We start from the raw sequence: 24119 nt of genomic DNA on the forward strand, positions 1-24119 counted from the left end.
TGGAGCAATACATAACACCAACATTACTAGCAGACGGGACGCAGACTCCAGTGAGAACCATCTGGCCTGGGACTGCCAGTTCCTTTCAGCTCCACTCTATTCAATGGAAAGGAAATAGCTGTTCACACGGGAGCTTCCCTAGCTCTCCAACACCATCACTGAAAGTGTGAGGATCAAGAGTGAGCAGGGCATGCTGGGATCAGCCTTTCTAGGCCACATCCCATATTAATAATACTTAACACATATATCACACTTCCCAAGACTATCTGATTAAACCTCACCAATGCCTTGGGAGGAAGGTTCATGGTATCCTCATTTTACAGATGGGGAAACTAAGGCAGGCTTTCAGGGGCTAAATGACTTGCCCGAGACTATCTAGTAAGTCAGTGGCACAATGGGGAACAGCACCCAAGATATCATGACTCCTCATGTTATTCTCATTCTTCTGTACCTTGTAAGATAAGGGAAGGCATAGACTCCATAGCTCAAGTTTGTGTCCTGCACTTAGGCCACCTCTCCTACCAGAATAAATGGATGAGATCCTAGACAGGAGAATCTTTTCCCTCTCTAGCTAGCCTAGTCTTGTTAGACATCACTAAGGGGAGAAGACTGTAGAGCTAACAGGCCTAGCCATCAATGCTGCTTCCTTGTTTCACAGACAGTAATGGGAGAGGAAAGCACCTCTGTAGAAACAAGGCCTGGTAACACACAACCCTTGAAAAATACTCCCCTGGGCTCCTTTGAAACAGGCTCTTTAAATCCTGAGGCTGTTCATTCCGAGCGATCATTAGCATTGCCAGTCACAAGAATAAAACACGAGCAACCTTGCTGCTGTCTGGATAGAGTTTGTATTTCAGCCTGCAACAAGAACCAACCCATTCTGCTGCTGGACACCCTCACAATCACACCCAATGCTTAGAGCTCTGCCCTGGATGCCAAGCGTAAAAAAGTCACAATACTATCCTGCCAGCAATCACCAGTCCAGTCCCTGCTCTCGTAGGCAGCCCTGTCAGATAACCCAAACCGTAACTTATCAAGATCCATCTTAAGGCTGGTTAGGTGGTTTGCCCCCACTCCTCCTAGGGGGAGGCTGTTCCAGAGCCTCACTCCTCCGATGGCTACCAGGCTTCATTTGCACTCCCTCTGGCATTCCATCCATGAAAACGATCAGGAATGAAATAGTTCGTATCAACACTGAAGTGTCATTGTGGACACGCCAACAACATTAGAGGGGTGGGGGGAGGTGTCCACATCTCAGTCATTATTTCAACATATCTGCACATACAGTAAAACCTCTCTGCATTGATTACATTTCCAGTTCACATGTGGAAGGATTTTCTTTGCAACCATGAGGGCTAGACACTGATTTTTAAGAAGTAAAAGCTTAGATTCTGTACAGTCTGAATGTGTCATGTGGATCTCTCAGGGTAGCCAGTCTCTGTGGATAGACTAAGCCCAGTGCCCCTGGACCAGAGCAGGTGAATCCAAGCCAGCCAATTTAAGAGGGCTGAGCTACACCTATAAAGGGCTGCTAGTGGGCAGTCAGAGTGGGAGATGGATCGAGACAGATTGTGCCCTGGGAAGGGGAAGCCACACTAGAGTGGAACAAGGGGCCAGGGCCTCAGAGAAGCAGCCCTGAGCTGCTCCAGGAAGGGAGAAGAGCTGACTGAAACTGGGAATCTGCCAGGAGCAGGCATGCCAGAGACCCCAGGGAGAAGAGGTCCTGAAGCCCAGGGCTAAGGAATGAGTTAAAAGTCTGTTTTTTTCTGTTTGTTTGCTAACCTCTGTTAAGAAAATACACCTCCTGGAAAAGGACCGGGCGAGGCAGTGCATGCTTTGAGACTGGAGAGAAACCTGGGATGGTGACAATGGGTCACAAACACATCAAGCCAACGGGAAACAGCCTGTGGCCATGTGTTTGATCTCCTTGCTCTGATGGCTACTACAGGCAGATTTCACTTTTATCCACATGCTGTACCAAAGAATAACTTTAATCTCATTTTTGCTACTGAAGGAAGAAGCTGAGACTCTCAACTGAGTCCCAATATTACCTTTGAGTTTTTTTTTTTTTAAAACTACAGCCATCATAATAAGCTGTTGGCCTTCCCAAGGGCCATATCTCTCTATCTATTTTTATGGAGAATTCCCCATGGACATAAAAATAGTTGAGACAACCCAGCCCAGAAAGAGCTCAAAATACTGGCTATGATAGGGACAGAACTGGCTGCACCCTAAAGGTGCTCCCTCCAGAGCCACGGTGAGGCATGGCACATGGGCATAGGGAACCTTACACTACCTCGGTCACTTAAGTCATTTCCTTGCACCATTAAGGGATTCTGCTGTTCCCAGCAGAATGCCAATAAGCAGGAAAAAAACCACCCCGGTGCCCTGGGTGCTAAAGAAACGTACACACCAGTGCATTCGTTATCACCCCTGCAAACATACACACACTGCTGCCAGCTCCCTGCCCTCCTTTTCTGAGCTCTGTTCTCCACTCAGTCTCCTATCCTCTGGTTCCACTTCCACGCGCAGCTCTCCACCCAGCTGGTCAGCATCCACGGGAGGGCTGGAACTGCCTCTCCGCCTCATTTCAAAGCTGTGCTGAACACGCACTTACTCTCTAACGGCAGCCCCTTTTAATTGCTCCCCACCTGGCCTTTCTATTTAATGTTGTAGCTGGCAGAGCACCTGGAAAGACAGTTTTGTATGAAAGACCATAAGCAAAATGAAATTGAAATATATTGCACTTCCTTTTCCTTTTGGTTCTTCCTCCCTACGGGCCCAATCCTGCCATCCTTACTCAGACAGGACTCCCATTCAAAGGGGTGATAAGTAAAAATTGCATGATTGAGCCCCATAGAACTGGCAGAGAAGAAAAAGGATTTTTGAAAACACCCCTTATTTTGACGGGTTATCTGCAAAGGAGAACACAATTTGGATTCAGGCCCCTTTTGCTTCTTCACAATGAGTAGAGAAGCCCTGAAAGGGAATTGGGGTTTGATGGGGTTAGGGTTTTTTTCAGTTTGTATCTGCTTTGGAAATATCAGGACTCTCAAGTCTTGCCCTCCCTGTCTGTGCTGGACGTCTTCTTGTAGGACCAGACAACTGGACAGAGACCTTGCTCTGAGCTGACAGGCCAAGGCTGCTGGATCTTTAACAAAGACATCACTCTTCCCCATGGTTTACTTATATTATTCTATTAGATAGCGGCTAAATAAATAAAAAGCATTTGAAATTTAACTGAAAATCTTTCCCTCCGATTGCTCAGATTTCACTTCCTCACTCTCTGTGATGTCACGACCATGCTAGTTCTCCAATTATCCCCACTCTTCTGGCAAAAGCAGGTTAGTCAAGACCTACATTTACTATGTAAAAAAGTTGCAGAAAAAAGCAGACAGAAGGAAAAAAGGACAACAATAATTCCTTCCCCACTGTAGGTCACCTTTAAGTCTCACCGGATGCAGTAATACAAAGCATTTCGTACAATGCACAAGGGGCCAGTTTATGCCTGCTAAAGGAAACGTAATTTTAAATTTTCTAACTTGAGCGCACATAACATCTCAACCTTATTGTTGCATCACCAATTTGTTGCACCGAAGGTATTTATTTAAAGTCCTTTCTGACAAAGCACTAAAACAAAACATCCCAATGCCACGGCTGTGTCCTCCACTGAATACCTGCAGAGCAGCAGTTCGCAGTGACCCACAACGTGCAGTGCTGGTGCCAAAACAATATACAGAATAAATGGAGGTACACAAAGTAAACAGGTAAACAGGTACGTCCATTTCTGCCCCATTCGACACATGATATTAAAACCAGGGCTGGTCAGAACTGGAAAAAGACAGTCAGTGAGGGGGGAAAGTTTTATTTTCAAGATTTTAACAGGATATAAAAAAAACAGACAGTATCAAATAAATCCAAAGGTGTCAAAGATGCATGTGCCCCTATAAGTAGCTAACCCTGGGTCTTTCTAGACAGAGGAGACAGCTGCTCACTAGCACAGAAGTAGGTTCCCTGAGCAAATATCAGCATGTCATGGTCCTAATGTGTAGGCCAAGGCCGTAAAGCATCAGGTCTGCATGTACTTCTAGTCCTCCTACAAAGCAAACCTTCCACATGTGACCTGAGAGTCCCCAATACAGTGATGTCTGACTGAGCCTGTGGAAAACCTGGAACAAGAACTCTAAGGGGCATGAACTCTTCGGCCCTTCCATTAATCTCACTGGAGTGTTAATGCTAGAGCCTAATGAAGACATTTGATGATCAGCCTTCACTAATTGCTGATCATTTTAGTGAGGCCCTGGGGAAGGGAGGAGGGGGGAAGCCCCTGGTGTGGAGGGGCGGGGGGGATTAGGAGTAGTTGAAGGGAAGTGGACACAGAGGAGACACAACCAGGAAAGGGGGAGACAAACAGAGAGGAGGATGGCAAAGGAAGAGCAAACAGCTAAGACAGCGAGGACCAAACGGGCAGGATACTCCCGCACTGAGCAATGCTGAGTAGGACAATAAAATGCTGAATAATAAATAATGAAGTTTACTTCAGAGACTGTATTCTCCCCGGATCTTTGTGCAAATCACATGTTGGAACTGGGTGGGAAGGGACTTGGGAGTATCCTCTGTGGAACGAGGGGGGTGCAATCCTGATTTCATACTGTGCCTCACAGACTATTAGGGTTGCCAACCCTCCCGGTTTCGCTGGGAGTCTCCCGGAATCAAGTCCTATCTCCCGGAGGCTACTGATGCCAAACCGGGAGACTTTAGGTGCTAAAAGTCCGGCGGCGCAGTGGGGCTAAGGCAGGCTTCCTCCCTGCCCTGGCCCTGCGCCGCTCGGAGAAGCAGCCAGCACATATCTGCGGTCTCTGGGCGGGGACCGGGGGCTCCCCACATACTACCCCCGCCTTGAGTGTCGACTCTATGTCTCCCATTGGCCAGGAACTGCAGCCAATGGGAGCTGTGGGGGGCGGGGCCTGCAGGCAGGGGCAGCGTGCAGAGACCCCTGGGGCTGCTGCTAGAGGGACATGCTGGTCTCTTTCTGGAGCCACCCAAGGTAAGCGCCGCCCCCCTCGCTCCCTCCCGCACCCAAACTCCGTCCCAGAGCCAGCACCCTCTCCTGCACCCCAACCCCAACCCCCTGCCCCAGCCCTGAGTACCCTCCTGCACCCAAACTCTCTCCCAGAGCCCTCACCCCCTCCTGCACCCCAACCCCCTGCCCCAGGCTCAGCCCAGAGCCACCTCCCACACTCCGAACCCCTCAGCCCCAGCCCCCAAGCCCAGAGCTGGCACCCCCTCCTACACCCCAAACCCCTGCCGCAGCCCGGTGAAAGTGAGTGAGGGTGGGGGAGAATGAGTGTGGGTGGGGCCTTGGTGAAGGGGTGGGAAGGGGTGTGGCCTTGGGGAAGGGGCAGGGCAATGGTGTTTGGGTTTGTGCGATTTGACAGTTGGCACCCCTACAGACAGTAAGTTAACAGGGAATTGAGCCCTATTCACCGCATGAGTTTGACACCCCTGGCATAGAGAGAGACAAGCAAATTGGCTCAGGAGGCCCTGGCCGGAACCAGAGCAAGACCCGAAGACAAAGAAGGAAAAATAATCTGGAGCAGAAGAAAGGAAGGGAGGGTTTCACAAACAACAGATGGTTAAAAAGATACATACATTAAAAAGCAACTGACAATGTCCTTTAGGTCAGCAAGGTCCCTGCGAGAGACGCCAAAATCATTCTTGCACTTCATGGCCTGTTACGATTATTGTGAGACAAGGCAACAGCAGCAGCAGCACAAGGGAAATCCATTTGTGCTTAAAATTCAAGGCAAAGATCGTTCAAGGGAATGAGGTATTGGCCCCGACCTGTTTCTATGTATCTAACGTGTGGCAGAGTAACAGCTTCATTTTCTTTCCCATCTCTGCACAGAAATGCTAGGAAAGTGCCTGGGATTAAAGTCTCCAGCAGCCTAAACCACTGACATCTGCATCTCACTCAGCCGATCCCAAGTATAAAAGTAACCGAATACCCACTCCAACCAGGGCTGTATTCTACAAGATGCAAAGCTGTCTGGGGAGGTCTTTTAAAAGATCCATTTCAGCTTCAGATTTCAGAAAGCTCTCAGCCACTCTCCATCAAAGGTGCAGCAGTGTCCAAGCACTACCTGCAGCCTGTATCTTTGACTAAATGAAGGTTTCAAGGTCTTTGGATAGAAAACAAGAGCACCATTAATCTCAACAGGAGCAGCAGATCTGAAGCAATTCTGGCTGAGTTAAACACAGTGCTAAAGAAGTCTAAGCTTCAACATGCATCAGTTACAGGCACACCTGCAAACCACCAGCTTCTTATTATGTACTAGCTTGGGGAGAAAGCCCCTCAAGATCTTTTCTCTTTAGCTCCCTACTAGTCCCCAGAGCTGGTCAGCCTTGCTCCGTGAATCAGCCAGGGATGGGAAGAGGGACAGGGGACAGGACTGGAGAACTTCTTCCTGACACTGCTCTACTGGTTCAGGGCGTGAATTCAGCACGCTGCACTCTTAGGAGGCCACCAGGCTGGAACCAGTAGTTACCAGCAGGAGGTGAATTGCAAAGCAACCCTGAACACTGTACCGACATCAGCAGTATGCACTGACTATCCCTGCAGCCAGGATGGGTTACGAGTTGGAGGTGAAAGGATGGTGCTCACGGCTCACTGCTCCTCTCCCTGGCGTCAGTTGGAGGGGCCCTCGGGCATCAGGCCAGTACCTTCCTGGGTGGAATTATGCAACTCTCCCAATCTCAGCTGAGCCCTGGGCTCCAGCACCCTGTGGCTCAAACATGCTTACCCAGTTGGTTCAACTGGGTTCAGTGCCTGCAGTTCCTCCTTTTGGAAGTCTGCTTACACCACTGTCCTGTTCATTTTAGCAGTAGGAACGGCACTGAGAGCATTAAATAAACCATTTTTAAAAAAAAGAAAGAAAATTGGAGAACCAATTCTATTGTGTACAGCTGAGGAACCCCCTAAGATGGGTCATCAGCAGGGCTTGAAGCTTCACATCCCCACTACTACCTAGGAACTAGCCCGTGAGGCTAGAGGACTTTGCTGGGCGGTTTACAACCTCTCTCTATATATCTATGTATGACCTCTCTCTATATATCTATGTAGGATGTTGGAGATTAGGAATTCTGAGCTCTGTCTTTTACTGATGGGCTGGATTGCTGGATTCATTGGATGAGGTTTTCTGGCTCATGCTGTACAAGAAATCAGACTTGATGGTCCCTTCTGGCTTTAAATGTGAATCTATGAATCCTTGGGTCTGAGGAGGGAGTCTGTCTAGTGGCTAGAGACAGGATAACTGTGACAACCAGAGTCCAGACACCCTAAGGGGAAAAGAGGGGTTCTGAACCCCAAAGAACAAGCAATTGAATCAACAGGCTTATACCATGTGATTGTGTATAAATATGTCAAGTCCGGTGTTTTATGAAAGCTTGTCATGCTCCAAACTTGATGTTCAGTAAGAAATATGCATACAGGTTATGGCTATGAATATCTGCATGTCTAGAGATTTGTAATTGTAACTGCGGTGCGACTACAGCATTGCCTCACAAAAGGGGGTGAAGTAATCAGGCCGGGGGGGGGAGGCACCTCCCAGGCTAGTTGTTTACACAATACCCATCCCTTGTCCAGCCAGAAAAACACAATATTGAACCATCAAAGTTCAACATGGAAAGACATTGATAAGAAAAGCAAACCCAAGTCTTGGAAAACAAAGAAAGAAGGGAGTTTTCCCCCCTCCAATAACCATGAGTCTTTATGCCAGGAGAAAGGGGGGGGAGAGGAGGGAAAAAAGAGAGAAAAAAATTAAAAACAGGCTTGGGTTTGAGAATTGTTATCCACAAACTGAGGACACCAGCTATGCTGGAATGCGAGATCCCCTCCAAGACAGAGGGCATGCTGGGAAACTGGTCAGAGTCCTGCGATAACTTACAGAAAAGGGAATTGAGCAAACACAGATGTGTGAAAGCCTGAGATTGCGTCTCTGTGTTTATTTCCTGTGTAACTTGTAAATGTTTGCTTCCCCTGACAAGTTCATCTTCCAATCTGTGATTTTTTTCTATTAAATAAACCTTCATTTATTTTTACCCCAAGTAGGTCTCTGGTGTGCAAACTGTGTTCCCCAGAGTGAGCTGATAATTGGGGCAGGTTTCACTCCTTCAGGGGTGCTGAACCAGAAGGGAAAATTCCAAGTGTCTGGTAGTTAAGAACGTGGGGAGACAGATTCGGGGGGATTTGGGACTGGAGGACATTGCTGAGGTCATCCTGCAAGGAGTAACTGGCCTGATGGCAACCCAGTGAAACCTTTGTGCTTGTGGGCTGGCTCCTGGTGTCAGGGCTCTGAGCCACAGCAGCAGAGCATTAAGGCCCTCAAAGTTATCAGGCAGGTGGTGACAGGACCCCTCACTGGTCTGGGTAAGCCCCAGTACGGCGCAATAACTACATCACATGGTTTGGGCACATTCGATCTGAAGAGCAGCCTGGCTGAGTGGCTAAGACGTGGGTCTGCCATATTTGAAATCTGCACCCTCGGCTGGGGTGCTGACAGACAAATGACTTGTAAAAGAAGAAGATTTTAACTGGAATTACTAAGAAAGACAAAGCTGGAAACCGACAAGATCATGTTAGAGACCATGGTCTGACTACAGCTGAATGTTTGTTATGGTTCTAAGTGGTACAGGTTGCAATGGTGGCTATTATGAAGGCAACGCTATCCACTGTAAGACTGTTTTCATTTGCTTATAACTTTAACTATTTGGGCTGAGACTTCCCAAAATAAGCTGGACCAGGGAGGGGGAGGCAGAGGGAGTAGGTTTAGACAAGGAGCAGGGGGGAGACGGGGACTGTAAGCTAGAGCAGGAGGGGATGGGGAGCTGGTGCAGGAGGACTGGAACTGTCTGGGCAAGGAGATGGGGATCAAGAGCTAGGGATGGAGAGTCTCACACGAGAAGCCATGGGTAAAAAGATAGGACTGGCACAGGCTTTGGGGGCAAACTGGTAGAAGAGTCTGTGACCAGTAGAGCACACTCCCTTACAGAGCCTGGAATGGAACCCAGAATTCCTAATTCTCAGCATTCCTCTGCTGTCAGCAAATACCTGTGAAACCCGCGGGCAAAGCATGTATCCCATCCCTTTCTAATGGCTGGTATGCGCAGAGGATGACAACCTACCATTGCTCCAGTTACATCATTAGCTCAAGTGGCTAGTCTGTGGAAGTCTGGAAGTGGAAGTCTGTATGGTGGATCTAAAGGTTACAACCTTGCTGATGAACCACATGGATAGCAATATGATTCCACATGATGGAATTTGCTTTTTTAAAACCTAGGAAATTACATACAGAAAACTATATTGAAAGAAAATTAAGGTTGCAAAGTCAAGCACTCAAAAGTTAGGAAATGTCAGAATTAAGTCAGCCTGGGTAACCTTAATTTGGTCCCCTTGTACGTATGCATTATATACCATTTGTAGTTATGTGATCGCATACTATATTTTCCACAAGACCCCTGCCTCATTCAGTGCACAGAACAGATCTGCTCTGGGGATGATTCAGGGCTGTTGTCTTTAAGGTCCCAGCCTCATTTGCTGAAGAAACTGGAAAATATGCAATGAGGGAGGGGATTGCAGGAAGTGAAAGAATGGCCTCATGGTTAAGGCAATTGAATGCTGCCCTTGAGAACTGGAGTCTATCCTTGCCAATGCCACAGAGTTCCTGTGTGATGCCGGGAAAGTCACTTCAGCATTTCACACATGGCCACTAGTTGTGTGTCTCTCATTCTCTGGGTGTCTGACTTAAAACCCTGGGGTTTGATTTGCAGAAACACTGAGCACTCACAGTTGCACTGAATTCACTAAGAACTATGCTTTGAACACATCGAGTGCTATATAATGTTAAGTACTCTGAAAAATCAGATCCTATGGGTCTCAAATTGGGCACCAAAAATTAGTGGACACTTTTGACTTTAATGTCTCTATGTGTCAGTTTCCTATTCAATAACACCACCTGTTCATCTCCCCAGTGTTGAGAAGATAAATCAATTAATCTTTGTGAAGTCCACAGATACTAAAGTGATGATTAAAGACCATATCATGACACATATGCCCAAGTCAGGCAAATTCGGTTGCACAGGCAACCGTAATACTGGCGTTTCCTAAAATTTAAGTGCTTGACTTTATGACCTTCACGCTCTTTGATCAGTTTTCTGTGTGAAGTTATTATTTGTATTTGGGTGGTGTCCAGAAAGCTAACAAGGTTGATGAATACAACAAACGGATAGGTGGGGAAAGAGGAGGAAACAGTGAAACCAGCCTGTTCCTCATAGTGAACAGTAGTGACAGCTCACCCCCTGCCTGGGGATGCTCTGCAGGCAGACCAGCCTAGGTCAGGCTCACAGAGGGATCTGAAGAAGGAGAGCAGTGGCTGTTTCTGTTTTGTTTGGGAGTTTTTCCCATGTAGACCTTACAGCATGGGTGAACAGGTGAGGGTGTCTGAGGGAGAAGTTGACTGGTAGGCAAAAAAGGGCTTCTGGCTGCAGTCAGCAAGTTTACTGAGGATAAAGAGAGAAGCACCGTCCTGACCATCCGCTGAAGCAGAAGTCAGGCATCAGCTACCAGCACAATGCTGCAGGCTGCAGCCACATAATCATTGTTACAGGTTTCAGAGTAGCAGCCATGTTAGTCTGTATCTGCAAAAAGAACAGGAGGACTTGTGGCACCTTAGAGACTAACACATTTATTTGACCATAAGCTTTCGTGAGCTACAGCTCACTTCATCGGATGCATGCAGTGGAAAATACAGTAGGGGGATTTTATACACACAGAGAACATGAAACAATGGGTGTTACCATACACACTGTAATGAATGATCAGGTAAGGTGAGCTATTACCAGCAGGAAAGAAAAAAAACCTTTTGTACTGATAACCAAGGAGGGCCATTTCCAGCAGTTGACAAGAACGTGTGAGGAACAGGGGGGGGGGGGGGGGAGGGGAATAACCATGGGGAAATAGTTTTACTTTGTGTAATGACACATCCACTCCCAGTCTTTATTCAAGCCTAATTTAATGGTGTCCAGTTTGCAAATTAATTGTTATTTCTTTCTTTCACAGCTCCCAAAGTGTGCTGGAAGCACCACAGTGCAGATAAACGCACGCTCCCTGCCCCACGCTGACAGCCTCATTTCCGGCACAACGGCAGGGAAGGCAGAATAAACCAGTGGGCAAGAAGGCCGGGTTTACACAGGCACGGAGCCAGGCAAATGCGCAGCAGGTTTGGGCTTGTTAAATAAACCAAAAAATAGGTGAACATCTTTACTGACTCACTTCAGCTGAGTCTCAGGGAGGGATGTGATGAGGACAGGGTGTGTTCCATGGATAGGGGGAAACGTGGGTAAAGGGGCAGAGAGAGTTGTGGAGGAAGAACATCAGACATGGAGTGTGACATAATTAGCACCAGTGCAGGTGTAGCCATGTCGGACCCAGGATATTAGAGAGACAAGGCGGGTGAGGTAAGTTCTTCTACTGGACCAGACAATCACGATGCTCTCAAATGAACTCATGCAGGAAAACAGTGTGGAAGCAGATAAAGGGAATTTGATGCAGGCCTCTATATTGAGCAGAAGTGAGGCTAACTCTAGCTTTAATAACGTGAGATTTGTAGAAGCGGGGATAGGGTGAAGCGAGTGGAAAACAACTGTGAAAGAGGCTGTTGTGACCTTGCATTAGATAAGAATAGAATGCTGACTATAAGAGAAATGGTAAGAAAAATAAGATATCATGAAGGAATATGTAAAAACAATATGCCCTTGTTGCTTATTATTGTCTGTAATAAAGGTATAAATACTTGCTCTAATTGTTTATCTTTGAGCGACCTGCCTAGGTGGGGGAAACCATGTGTCCTAGTGCACTCCCTCTCTCTGTGCAATTGCTTGAGATAACAAAGTGTATCTGACTTGCTGGCACCCAACCTGAGAGTGTACCTTCCAGCTGCACTTCTGTAGCAGCACAGCTGTGCCGCTGTATGGTACACAGTGTAGACATGGCCTTAACTCATAACTATGCTAGACACTAAAAATCATGGACTGAACAGAGACACTGGCTTTATGGTTTATTATAACAATCTGTAACCCACTAATCCCCTGTTTTTGTCCTATCACTGCAGAGGTGTTAACAGGCCATTCTATCTTGAATGTTCCCTTACAATATGTGCTAACTACTTATACTAAATCTGTTCCATCTTACATTTAGGTGTGATGCTGGGAGAACCTTTCCCAGACCTAAAAAAGAACTCCATGTGGCTAGAAAGAAAGGGCTTGGCTACACTTGCGAGTTAGAGAGCATTTAAAGCAGCCCCGGACGCCCTAGCTCACTACCCGTCCACACTGGCAAGGCACGTAGAGCACTCTGACTCCATGGCTAGACCGCTCCTGGTACTCCACCTCGGTGAGAAGATTAACGCTTGTTGCGCCTTGGCTGAAACGCCCGGGTGTCGGTGTGAATGAGGTGTTGTATTACTGCGCTCTGATCAGCCTCCGGAAACGTCCCATAATCCCCTTAAGACAAGCGGCTACTCTTCTCATTGTTTTGGAATGGCTGCAGGAATGCGGATATGCCCTTTGAAAGCTCCGTTTCTGACAGCCGGCATGCTTATCTGCTCCAAGACAAAGCAACCATTACTGTGGAATGCTGTGTGTGAGAGAGAGAGGCGGGCGGGAGGGAGGGGAGGTCTGCTGCTGTCTGAACTTACAAGACAGCATGCTGACATGCTCCCAGCCCCCCCAAAAAACCCACTCTCTCTCCCCCCACATACACACAACACACTCCCTGTCACACTCCACGCCACCCACCTCCATTTGAAAAGCATGTTGCAGCCACTTGCATGCTGGGATAGCTATCACAATGCACTGCTCTCTGTGGCCCTTGCAAGAGCTGCTAATGTGGCCACACCAGTGCCCTTGTAGCTGTCAGTATGGACAGACTGCAGCGCTTTCCCTACTGTGCTCTACGAAGGCTGGTTTAACTCAAAGCACTCTACATCTGCAAGTGTAGCCATGCCCAAAGCTTGTCTCTCTCACCAACAGAAGTTAGTCCAATAAAAGATATTACCTCATCCACCTTGTCTCTATAATTAGCACCAAACAGAGAGGCTGCAAAGGCTCTTCCTCTCACTCACATCATGTCCCCAAAGATTTCATGAGCTTCCCCCAGCAATTAGCTCACCGTATTAGCAGGTTTGCTTATGTAACAAAGTCTGTCGAAGTCGGCTAACTTTGAATTATCAGGGTATGAGGACAAACTTTTAATTACACTTAACAAAAACAAAATTCTCAAGCACACACTCTTTCAGATCTTCCCCTCTCCTCTGCTTAATTTCTTATGTGAATTCCTTGCCAGTAAAGGAAATCGTAAGGAGGATTCACTGTAACCATATCACTCAGAATATGAAAACTGTACAAGTTTTCAGTGGATATCTTGATTCACTGCTGAAATGCAAGTACGTAGCAGCATCAGAGGGGGTCCAGAGAAGGGCAACAAGAATGCTCTGAGGCCTAGAAACATTGGGACAGTTCACCATAGAAAAGAGATGAACTGTATATAAAGAAATGACTGGCTGAGGAAAGGGAGATAGACAAAGCTTGCTGTCTCATAGAACAGGAAAAAGGGAACTTCGGTGAAAAGGAAAGTAGCAAATTCAAAACTGATGAAAGGAAATACTTTTTCACGCAATGTGTAACAAGTTTTTGGAACTCACTGCCACAGGATGCTGCTGAGGCCAAGAGCCTAGCAGGATTCAAAAGGAGATTGGACATTGGTATGGATATCAAGAAACTCCAGCATTCTCATAGTAAACACCACTAGAAAATTAACAGGAAGAAAAGGTTTTTAAAAACCCTTTCAGGGCACAAGTCAACTTCTAACAATTGAGGGTTAGCAGGAGCTTTCCTGGGGGCAGGTTGTCTCATAACTGCCTGTAATGGGGTAAACGCTCACTGTAAACGCTCACTGCTGGGCCACCTCCTTGTGGCTGGGTCTGAGGATTAGCTCTCAGCCCATCTAGCGCCCCTTTCTGTCTGTTGCTTGCACAGCAGCCCCTCTCTTACTCTGGGACATGCATGCTCCTTTCTTCATCCTATTTAGTCCTCCCCTTCCAGGGTGTCAGAGTCCCACTGGACAGGTTGGTCATATGCCATCAGTCAGTCTTCTGGTTCAGTGCCACGGGGCTGGAAGGGAACCTGGGCCCACCCCCAACTCCATGTTCCAGCCCAGGGATCTTGTGTCTAGCAACCACAATATGCTCAATCTCAGATCCTGTTTTCCCTGGGCTCCTTCCTACCTCGCTTCTCTAGCTCCTGGCCCACCTCTGCGATTACGAGCCCGAGATTCATCTGCTCTCAGTGGCTACTCCCCCGTCTCAGCTTCTAATCCAGGGCTAAATCCCAGGGTTTACTCTCCTCTCCAGAACTTCTCCTTGTCCCTAGCAAACTCTCTTTCTCCCTGGAGAGTGACTGAAGAGCTGCCCCCGAAGCCCCTTCCTGTGCTCATGTCCTGTTCTATACTCCTAGCCCAGTTTCTCCTCCAGCTGGGATGAATCTGCCATTAGGCCCTGTCTATCCCTGCTTCCACTCCAGGTGCAGAATCTTATGTTAACTGGCTGCTTCTGGCCCACAATAACCTGCTCAGGGCTTGTGTGAGGTGGACACCCCATCACAGAGCCTATTGAATAGTTCTTCCACCTTCCCCTGAAGCAGTTGGTGCTGGCCACTGACAAAGATGAGACCCTAGCCAACGTGAACTCCTGGCCTGGTCCTGTCTGGCCATTCCTATGTTCCTATGATCAGGAGAAGGCTTTCTGCATATCCACAGACAAAGAGTGTAAAGACCCTCATGCCATGGGTTTTATTAACTCCTACCTTTAATATATTAACTTGTACACACACACACATACACACACCATATGAGAGTTAAATCTGAAGGATCATAGATGGCAGCTACAATGAAGCACAGAAATGAAAACCAGGAGACCAGTGCAACAGAGCAGAGGTGTGTGGTGAGACATGAAGGGTTTAACTACTGAGATAAATGGCACAATGGGCTCCTGGTCTCTGACTAGGCCCCAGGCAATAGAGCAGTACAAAGAATAACTAGTAGCTGAAAGCCTGCGCAGTCACCTGGATGTCGCAGTTGGGCCAAGTAATCCCCCATCTGTGCAGTCTCCCTCATACAACCAATGAAACTGTTGCATGCAAATTATCTGTACAGTAAAAATGACGATTGGCTCAGTTACCTCAGCTATCTAGGTCTCTTGGCATGGCCTTGATACATGCCTTACTCTAGCTGTATTCAGCATGTGTGCAATTCGTAAAGTCAAAATGGCTGAGATCTTAAAAACTGGCCAGTAACAGACCACGAATCCCACTGGTGATTGAATCTGGTGAAATTATGACCAAAAAGAGCTTTCAGCCATGCGCGTAGCAATTTCCATCACTTCACACTGACTCTACAGACATTCGTGGCTTCACAGTGACTCTCCTGGAATCTTATTATACAGAAAAGTACAATGTTTAAAAGAAGTGATTACCGCTCCAAGTTAACCAAAGAGGTGGGTTTGGATGCTGCCTGGAGGATTCAGGAGCTATCAAAGGGATCCTGGAAGATTAAATAATTTCTAGATTTGTTCCCTAAATCTGGAGTTCGTTTTTATATATAACGCTCTGAGCAACAGCCTCACCCATCCTGTACATAATCCCTCCAGCTCTTTCCCCCTAATTCATTGTCATCTCTTCTGGAATGCTTTTCTCTCTGGCATGCCTTCACCTATCCACCCCGCATCAGCAGCAACATTCCCCATATCCTGCCAAGGACACCTAGAGGCCCTCAGCAATCATTGCCTTTGTTGCCAATGAGCTTTGTAGTCCACCAGGAGTCAGGTCACATCTTTCAGAGTAGCAGCCGTGTTAGTCTGTATCCGCAAAAAGAAAAGGAGGACTTGTGGCACCTTAGAGACTAACAAATTTATTTGAGCATAAGCTTTCGTAAGCTACAGCTCACTTCATCAGATGCAACTTGAATCCACCCGAAGGGGCAACTGAGGAAGGAGAAGGAGAAGAAGCGAGATGCTGAGCTAGTGGATGAACCGGACCCTGGGTAGGAGGTGAGGTGATAGAATAAAAGTGGGGAACTGAGGAGGAGAAAAAGAAGGAAAATAGGAAAGGTTTCAGATCAGAAGAAGCAGAAAAAAAGTAGACCTAGGTATGTGAGCAGACACTATTAGAGAAGGGGAGTAGAGGGAAATAAAATCTACAGATGTACTGGAGAGAGGGTATCAAAGACAAAAAATGAAAGGAAATCAAATTGATCACATCTTGAGGCCCGTGTTTAGGGTTGGAGCCCAGAGCACCCAAAGGAGAACAAGCAGGATTTGTTAATTACCTGGATGCATCACAGGAGTCAGTTATTTACCATGGAATTAACAGCGTACTATTTGTTATGGGATAGTGACACAGAGCAACCGGCTGCTCCTGTCAAAGACCTAGACCCAATCCTTTCTCCGATGCATCACACTGGAGTGTCAGTGGCCTGCTGGCTGGCAGTGTGGGGACCCAGCTAGGCTAGGCTAACTGTGAGGAAAGGCAGAGGAAAACCAAAGCAAAAAAGGGATGATTTAAAATCTTTAGAACTTTATAAGGAAAAGGTCCAACACTGCACCAGGAGCATAAATAATACAGAAGATTACCAAACACTTACTCCTTATAATAATAAAACTACAGGATACCAACACATTAACTTTTGTGAACTTGTACACGCTGTGCAATTAGTATCAAATGCGTTGTTATTAACAAGAACAGAGAGATTACGCTGCAACATACAGTGCCACTTCAGAGAAGAATCAACTTTTCCCCTCCTTGGCTGGAGTCTAGCACCGCTCTTGCTGTCCTGTCCTTTGCTTCTCTTCAGCCTGCAGTGCTCCTTTGATTCAGTGTTTCTGTGGCTGTATCTCTTTTCACTGAGTTTATCCACAAGTGGGTTTCCTCATCAAGTGTGCCCTCACTTGTCCATTAGGCACCTTTGAACTGTCTTCCATCAATAGATGTCCAAACAGTCACTCTCTATGTTTAGGTCCTTTGTGGGTGGGCTTCTTGTTCACTATTTTCAGGATCTGTTTTCATCTAACACAGCTTTCTCATCAGCTCCCCTTTTCACCAATTTGATTTCCTTTCATTTTTTGTCTTTGATACCCTCTCTCCAGTACATCTGTAGATTTTATTTCCCTCTACTCCCCTTCTCTAATAGTGTCTGCTCACATACCTAGGTCTACTTTTTTTCTGCTTCTTCTGATCTGAAACCTTTCCTATTTTCCTTCTTTTTCTCCTCCTCAGTTCCCCACTTTTATTCTATCCCCTCACCTCCTACCCAGGGTCTGGTTCATCCACTAGCTCAGCATCTCGCTTCTTCTCCTTCTCCTTCCTCAGTTGCCCCTTCGGGTGGATTCTAAGCCCACCCCAGCTCAAGCTGCCCTCCCACTGGCCATCTCTCTCCCCAGGGCAGCATTCTGTGCTGCTGCATCACAGCTGCAGCAGGTGCTAGTACCGGGGTGAGGCTTACCACAGTAGTACATCAGGACAGGAGCATCCGTTATAATTTGTTTGTGTGTGTCAATGCTTGCTGTTGGGGATCTGCCCAGTCCTACAACACATCCTGCCTTGCGAGCAGACGTCTGGGTTCCGGTTCCGCAGCCAGGAGTGACAGAACACAGACAGAAAATGTATCCTTCCGGTGAAGTGCTGTGCCCCTTTCACATCCAGTGGAGCTGGCCTGTCTCTGCTGGGATCTGCTTTCAGTCCCTCTGCTGTGAGTAGATATCCAGTGTATGTCACCTTATGCTGTTTGACGTGCCATCCCCCTCTCCTCTTGTACAAGTCTGACTGAATCTTTCTGGGACTCTGCTCTGCTCTTGCACACATTGCTAAAATGGTCAAACTTGCCACGTTCCTTGCCATGCTGTCCTAGTGCTGAGCACTTTTTCACCAGCTCCTGCTGTCTCCCCGCTGTCTTTTCCAGTTTTACTTTATCTTGTCTCAGATGGGCGACCAGAACTGGATATAGTATTCAGGGTGTGGGCGCACCATGGATTTATATACTGGCATTATGATGTTTGCTACCCCTTTCCTAATAGTTCCTAAAATCCTATTTGTCTCTTTGACTGCTGTGGTGTACTGAGTTGAAGTTTTCACAGAACTATCCACAGAGAATCCAAGATCTTGTTCTTGGGTGGTAACAGCTAATTTAAAATCTATCATTATAGATGTGTAGTTGGAATTATTTTTTCCAACATGCCTTACACCACACTTATCCAGGTTGAATTTCCATCTGCTGTTTTGTTGCCCAGTCACCCAGTTTTGTGAGATCCCTTTTTAACTCTTCACAGTCAGCTTTGGACTTAACTATCTTTAACAATTTTGTATCATCTCCAATTTTGCCACTTCTCGGTTCACTCCCTGTTCCAGATAATGAATATGTTGCAAAGCACAGGTCCCGGTACGGATCTTTAGGGGACCCCTCTGTTTGCCTCTCTCCATTTAATTGTGAAAACTGACCATTTATCCCTACCCTTTGTTTCTAATCTTTTAACCAGTTACATGAGAGAAACTTCCCTCTGATCCTAGGGTCACCTATTTTCCTTGAAGCCTTTGGTGAGGCACCTTCCTATTATCCTGATTAGGATGCATCTTCCAAATTTTAAAGGATGTCTTTTTGTCTCTAACAGCCTCCATTACTCTGCTGTTTAGCCATGGTGGCATTCTTTTAGTCCTCTTATTGTTTTTTTCTGATGTGGGGTACACATTTACTCTGAGCCTCTATTATGGTGTTTTTAAATAGCCCCTCATTTTGTGTAGTTTCCCTTTTGAAGTTAAATATTACTGCAGTTGGGGTTTTTTGGGAGGGGGTTGGTATTATCCCCCCCACATTATGGTCACTATTACTGCGTGGTTCAGCTATATTCACCTCTTGGACCAAATCTTGTGCTCCATTTAGGACTAAAACAAGAATTGCCTCTCCTCTTGTGGGTTCCAGGGCTAGCTGTTCCAAGAAGCAGTCATTGATGGTGTGTAGAAATTTTATCTCTGCATCACACTCCAAGGTGACATTTACTCAGTCTTCACTCGGTTTACAACTGACCTATATTAATGTAGCACCAAATCACTACAGGAAGGTTTGGCAGAATCTGTTTTTTTAATAGTTTTGATGGACAATATAAATTTATTTTTAAGCATTTTTTTCAATTTTTATCTATTCAAATTTTCAAATTCGCCCAAAATTATGTGGTTTAAATATTTCCCCCCTATTCTTATCAATTTAAGTTTTCACAGTTGCAGGAAATTATAGAGGGGAGGTCAGACAATTATTTAGAGACAGTAGTTGTTGATATTCAAAATGTTAAAGCTTTATAACCATTAAAACACAAATTGTCAACATCACGTCAAAATGTACTGTCAATATCCTTAAATCAAACTAAGTTCTTAAGCAGCATTTTTCTCTTTTTTGGCCTATCTGTAAATTTCAATTATCAATGGAAATATTTTGTCAGTTTGTGGCTATACAGTGAAATTGACGTTTATCTACATTTTAATGATACAAATCTAATCCTTCCAAGCCTAGCTATAAACCAGTTGTAAACTGATTTAAGTTCATCCATGCAAGGGGCTGCACCATCTTAATTAAATCAGATTAAAAACTGATTTTAGCTAAACCAGTGCAATATTTGGGTGCACTAGGCCTTGGAAATGATAACTGCTAAGTACTTAGAGAAGCTAGTACCCCAACACACCCCACAGCAGGATAACTTTGAATGCATTCCTTTGACTAGCAGGAATGCCATGCTGTCCTTCGCATTCTTTTTAAAGTATTCTTTCCTCCCATCCAAACCGTAATCATAAAAAGCTGCAAGATTCTGCCACACAATGTATCATGGTGTCATGGTCTGGCCACAACTAATGCAGACCGAAAAGCTTTACAAAAGAAATTAACCCAGTGCAAGCACTTGCCAGTGACTAGGCATAGTGAATCCTTGTGACACATGCCATCTGCCTACCAGCTGCCTTGGGACACAGTACACATGGAGATCATCAACTACCAGTGCCCTAATCTGTAGATGGGATGTGCTGAAGCAGTATTAAACAATGCAGAGGAAAAGTAAGGACAGCTACTATTACACTTCTTCCAGCAAACTAGAAAAGTATACGACCAGAACCTCAAAATAAAGCCACATCTACAACACAGACTCCAGCTCATTTAATTTCTCTTTTTTGTATTTATATTTCATATTATGGTAGTGCCCAGAGGTCCCAAGTGAGATCAGAGCCCCATTGTGCTAGGCACTGTACAAACACAAACACTGGTAAGAGACAATCCCTGCCCTTAAGAGTTTACAATCTAAATAGACAAGACAGGCAAAGGGTGAGAGGGGACATAATTAACACAGCACCGGAGTAGGCTAGCCTCCCTACCTGAAAGAAATTCAGTTAATTTATTCTTCATTTAAATAGGTCTTTCTGCAACAAGGCACCTTCCACAACACAAGAAAGGTACATGATTAATTCTATGCCCCACACTTAGCCAGCTGTTGAACATTCCCAGTGAGCTCAACAAAGCTTTCAGATTAATTGTAAGCAATATTCATCCATTACATCTAGTAGGGACAAGCTAAGGCTGCTAAGGGGTTTCATACAGATAAATGCGTGAGAGCGCATCTATGAGATTTACTAGCGTTGGTAAAGCTTGTGTCCTGTGTGAACCCAGGACTGCCAAAATAAATCTGCTTGCTACTCCAATCTCTGGGCCCTCAGTGCACAACTCAGATTGTGTGTGGTCCAGCACTTTGAGCCCACAGCTGGGAATCAGAACCTCCAAAGTTCCCATCACCTTTTTCTATGGCTTTGAGGAAGGCACGTCACTTCCTTTGGCTTCAGTTTCCTGAATGGTAAACTGGAGGTAATATTTACTAACCTCAAAGGATTGTTGTGAGGATTAGTGTGAGTAAAGCATTTTAAATGCTGAGTATTATTATTTCTACAACAACCAGAGTCAATTATTGCTGACAGGGACAGAGCAACTTCCTCGGCTCATTAATTTATTATAGGCAGAGCTGGTAGCAACGTCCATAGTTAAGGCTGAATGACACTTTCCATTTTGATTCCCTGTGTTCAGCTGCTTATAACTTTGCCAAACAAACTGTTCAAGCCAATATTTTTCTTGCCGAACGTCTACCTTCAGCTGACTGATTTTGGAAAGTTTCACCTACATTGGATCTGCTGTTTCTGAGGATGGGGTTAAGGTAAAATACATTGTGTTTACCAGCGTTAAAACATGATTACAAACATTTGATTGAAACATTCCAGCACCGCTGGGTTCTAGAGCAAGGACGTGAAAACTGGCAATGTAGTATCTCAGAGTCTGAGAGCTTTGCTCATCAGGTCACCAGCAGCAGTTCATCCTACCCAGAAATCCCTGGCAGGTTTGCTGTTCTAAAACATCAGCTGTCTCAAAAAACTGGTGTAATATTTATCACCTTCTTTCATGCCCTGACCCAGATTCCCTCAGTCAGTGCCGTCTGATCAGTCCTGGGACCAGCAAGAAGCACTTTTACAGCATCACAGAGAAGAGCCTTTTGGGCCAGTAGTGGAAATTCAGAGTCAGAGCTACTCACCACTTTCCAACGGTCCTTGACCACGTAGTTGGCCGGCAGAATGTCGACCTGTTCCCCTCCCCCACTCATGTTTGGTTCCTCCCTGATAGCTGCTACTAGGCACTGCATTTGCCAGCCAGAAAGTATTTTAGTAGCTCCCAATTTAAATGAGCCATTTATCTGAGAAGAAAAACAAAAGGGAGAAAAGGAGGGTTAGTGCAGGTCATTGCATTGATGCTGTTGAAACTACATCTCAACAGCTCTGGTTTAGAGCCAATCAGAAACAGCATCTCTGGGAAGAAGGCAAACTCACCTCGGAGCACAGCAAGCAACACCCTGCTTTACAAATTCCTCAGCTCTCTCCATGCACAAACCTGGCAGAAGCAACCAGGCCCCAAGTCCACAGCACCAACTGAAGAGATGACAAGTTACTGGCTACACCATGCAGGGTCCTAGTGCTCTTGGGCCTCATAGCCAGCAACTCAAAGATGGGCCAATGCCAAATCCTTGCATACAGCCTGAGTATCAGGGTGGGAACAACGAAGAAAGCCGTAATTGTACCAGGCAAAAAAAAAAATAAAAAAAAAAAAATAAAAAAACAGAGCAGCTGATTCATTTTCTGTTATTTTGGTTTCTAGCTGACCATATACAACACTCCCATCCCCAAGACTTGCCAGGTACTATGCTCTGGAAGCCAAAGGGGGCTAGGGTGGCCTCTAGAGCGCCAGGGTCACAAACACTGCTAACAGCCAGGCAGAGAAGAAGGGCACAGTTAGAAGGGGTTTCAGCCACATATAGATTAGTCCTTGTAAGACACAAGCCTTGCTAAAAATGTTAAATTCAAGCACAGAGACAGATAGAATATCAACTTTCCTTTCCCCCTCCTTTCTCTCCCTGTCTCCAGGGCGAGGTGCTCTCACTCATCCATGAGATCCAGATTACCTGATTCTGTAGCCAGTTTTTTTCTTGAATTTTTGGTTAGAATCCCTCCATAAAGGTGACTCTCAGCTTCATATCAGTGCTAATCTTATTCATTTAAAGGAACCTTAGTGGTTATCTCGCCTGCTGCTATAGGCTATTTTCTGGCCTCAGAGCCCACAATCCTTTGATTCACAGGTTTCTTGGTAGCTCTGCCCCCTTTTCCCTGGTATATAGCCCATATGCCCTTTCTGGATATAAAACGAGTTCTTCTGCAGAGATCAAATACAGCTAACCACGTACATGCTGAATAAGAAAGTAAGGTTAGAGTTGGTCATTCGACCATTAGGCTTCTCCAGGCTGGAATAATAATCAGAAAATAGCGAGCTGTGTATCAGAGAGAAGAGGTGGTCGTTCCCTAAGGGCAGCTGGAAGGCTCAGACCTGTGGTTTGACATGCATGTGTGAGTTCCGCAGAGGGAGTTAGTGCCACAAAGTGGGCAGGATGTGAAGATGTCACGTGAAGATCACCAAATAAAAATGCAACTAGCATCTCAAAGGAGAGAGAGTCGTGCTCTAAAACAAAGAGACAATACATGCAAGGAATGCAGGAAAGGATTAGGAGAAAAAGAGGGCAACTGTATGCCACTGGGAAAGGAGACTGCAAACCACTCCACCCAATGATATAAGCTAGAATACAAACCAATCATTAAACAGAGGAGAGAGGCAAAAGAAATATTTTAGAAGTGTAGCAGAAGAACGTGCTGCCAAAGGGGTCTGGAGTTTCTCATAGATGCAGGGACACATGAAGAGTGGACTACGGGACAGCAGCTCTTCTGACATCCAGGAAAGGGCAGTGGACATCAGGCCAAGTTTCAGTTCTGTTCAGTGAGAACCAGCAAGAGGTCTGCTTCATGGACTCATAGTGCTAGTGCTCTGCATTGCTGGAGGCAGTCTGGGCTCCATCCCAGGCTCCTTCTCCCCAGCCAGCATGTCCAGGAGCGCTGCAGTGTGAGAACCTAATGAGGAGTTGGTGTACCTCAACTGGACCGAATGAAGTTACTCCAGGTATGAACGTGGCCCAGTATGCACCCCAGGGGCTGAGTGATGCCTGTGGCACCCTTCCCTTATTCGCTGCACATCTCTTAGAGTGGCACAAGAGAGAAGATCCCTCCTGCAGCCCTTATAAGGTGCATGATTGGGCAGCAGCACAACTCACAGGGGACAGGCACACTACACTGCAGGCCCTGTATCCAGGGAGTGCAAAGGGAGCTGAGGATCTTGGCCTTGGAAGGGTGGCAGCAACACAGAGTAACGGGAAGGGAGTAGAGGTGGGATTCACAAAGCTACTTAGGTGCCTAAACCCCAGACATAGGCACCTAAGTCTGGGGTTTAGATGCCTGAATCCCAGTTTCGGCTCCACTGTGATCCACAAAACTCCTGCTAAAACCTGTGGGTGCCTAAACTCACTTGGGGCCTAAGTTCAGGGTAAAAGTTCCCTCTGCCTCTGGGC

General features: G+C 46.2%; 1 protein-coding gene across 2 annotated transcripts in view; it reads right to left on the reverse strand.

The window, feature by feature from the left end:
- The window catches only part of TTBK1 (tau tubulin kinase 1), a 121039-nt gene extending 99170 nt beyond the window's left edge, over positions 1 to 21869 (reverse strand). Inside the window, exon 1 of one of the 2 annotated variants that reach the window (XM_074949767.1) lies at positions 21711 to 21869. In XM_074949767.1, the coding sequence (XP_074805868.1) occupies positions 21711 to 21818 (108 nt within the window). In that variant the 5' untranslated portion in view covers positions 21819 to 21869. The remainder of the gene's footprint in view (positions 1 to 21710) is intronic. The other variant, XM_074949768.1, reaches the window with a different exon arrangement.
- Between the last annotated feature and the right edge of the window lie 2250 nt (positions 21870 to 24119).

The sequence above is a fragment of the Natator depressus genome, chromosome 3 (assembly GCF_965152275.1).
Source record: "Natator depressus isolate rNatDep1 chromosome 3, rNatDep2.hap1, whole genome shotgun sequence".
Classification (NCBI taxonomy): Eukaryota; Metazoa; Chordata; order Testudines; family Cheloniidae; genus Natator; species Natator depressus.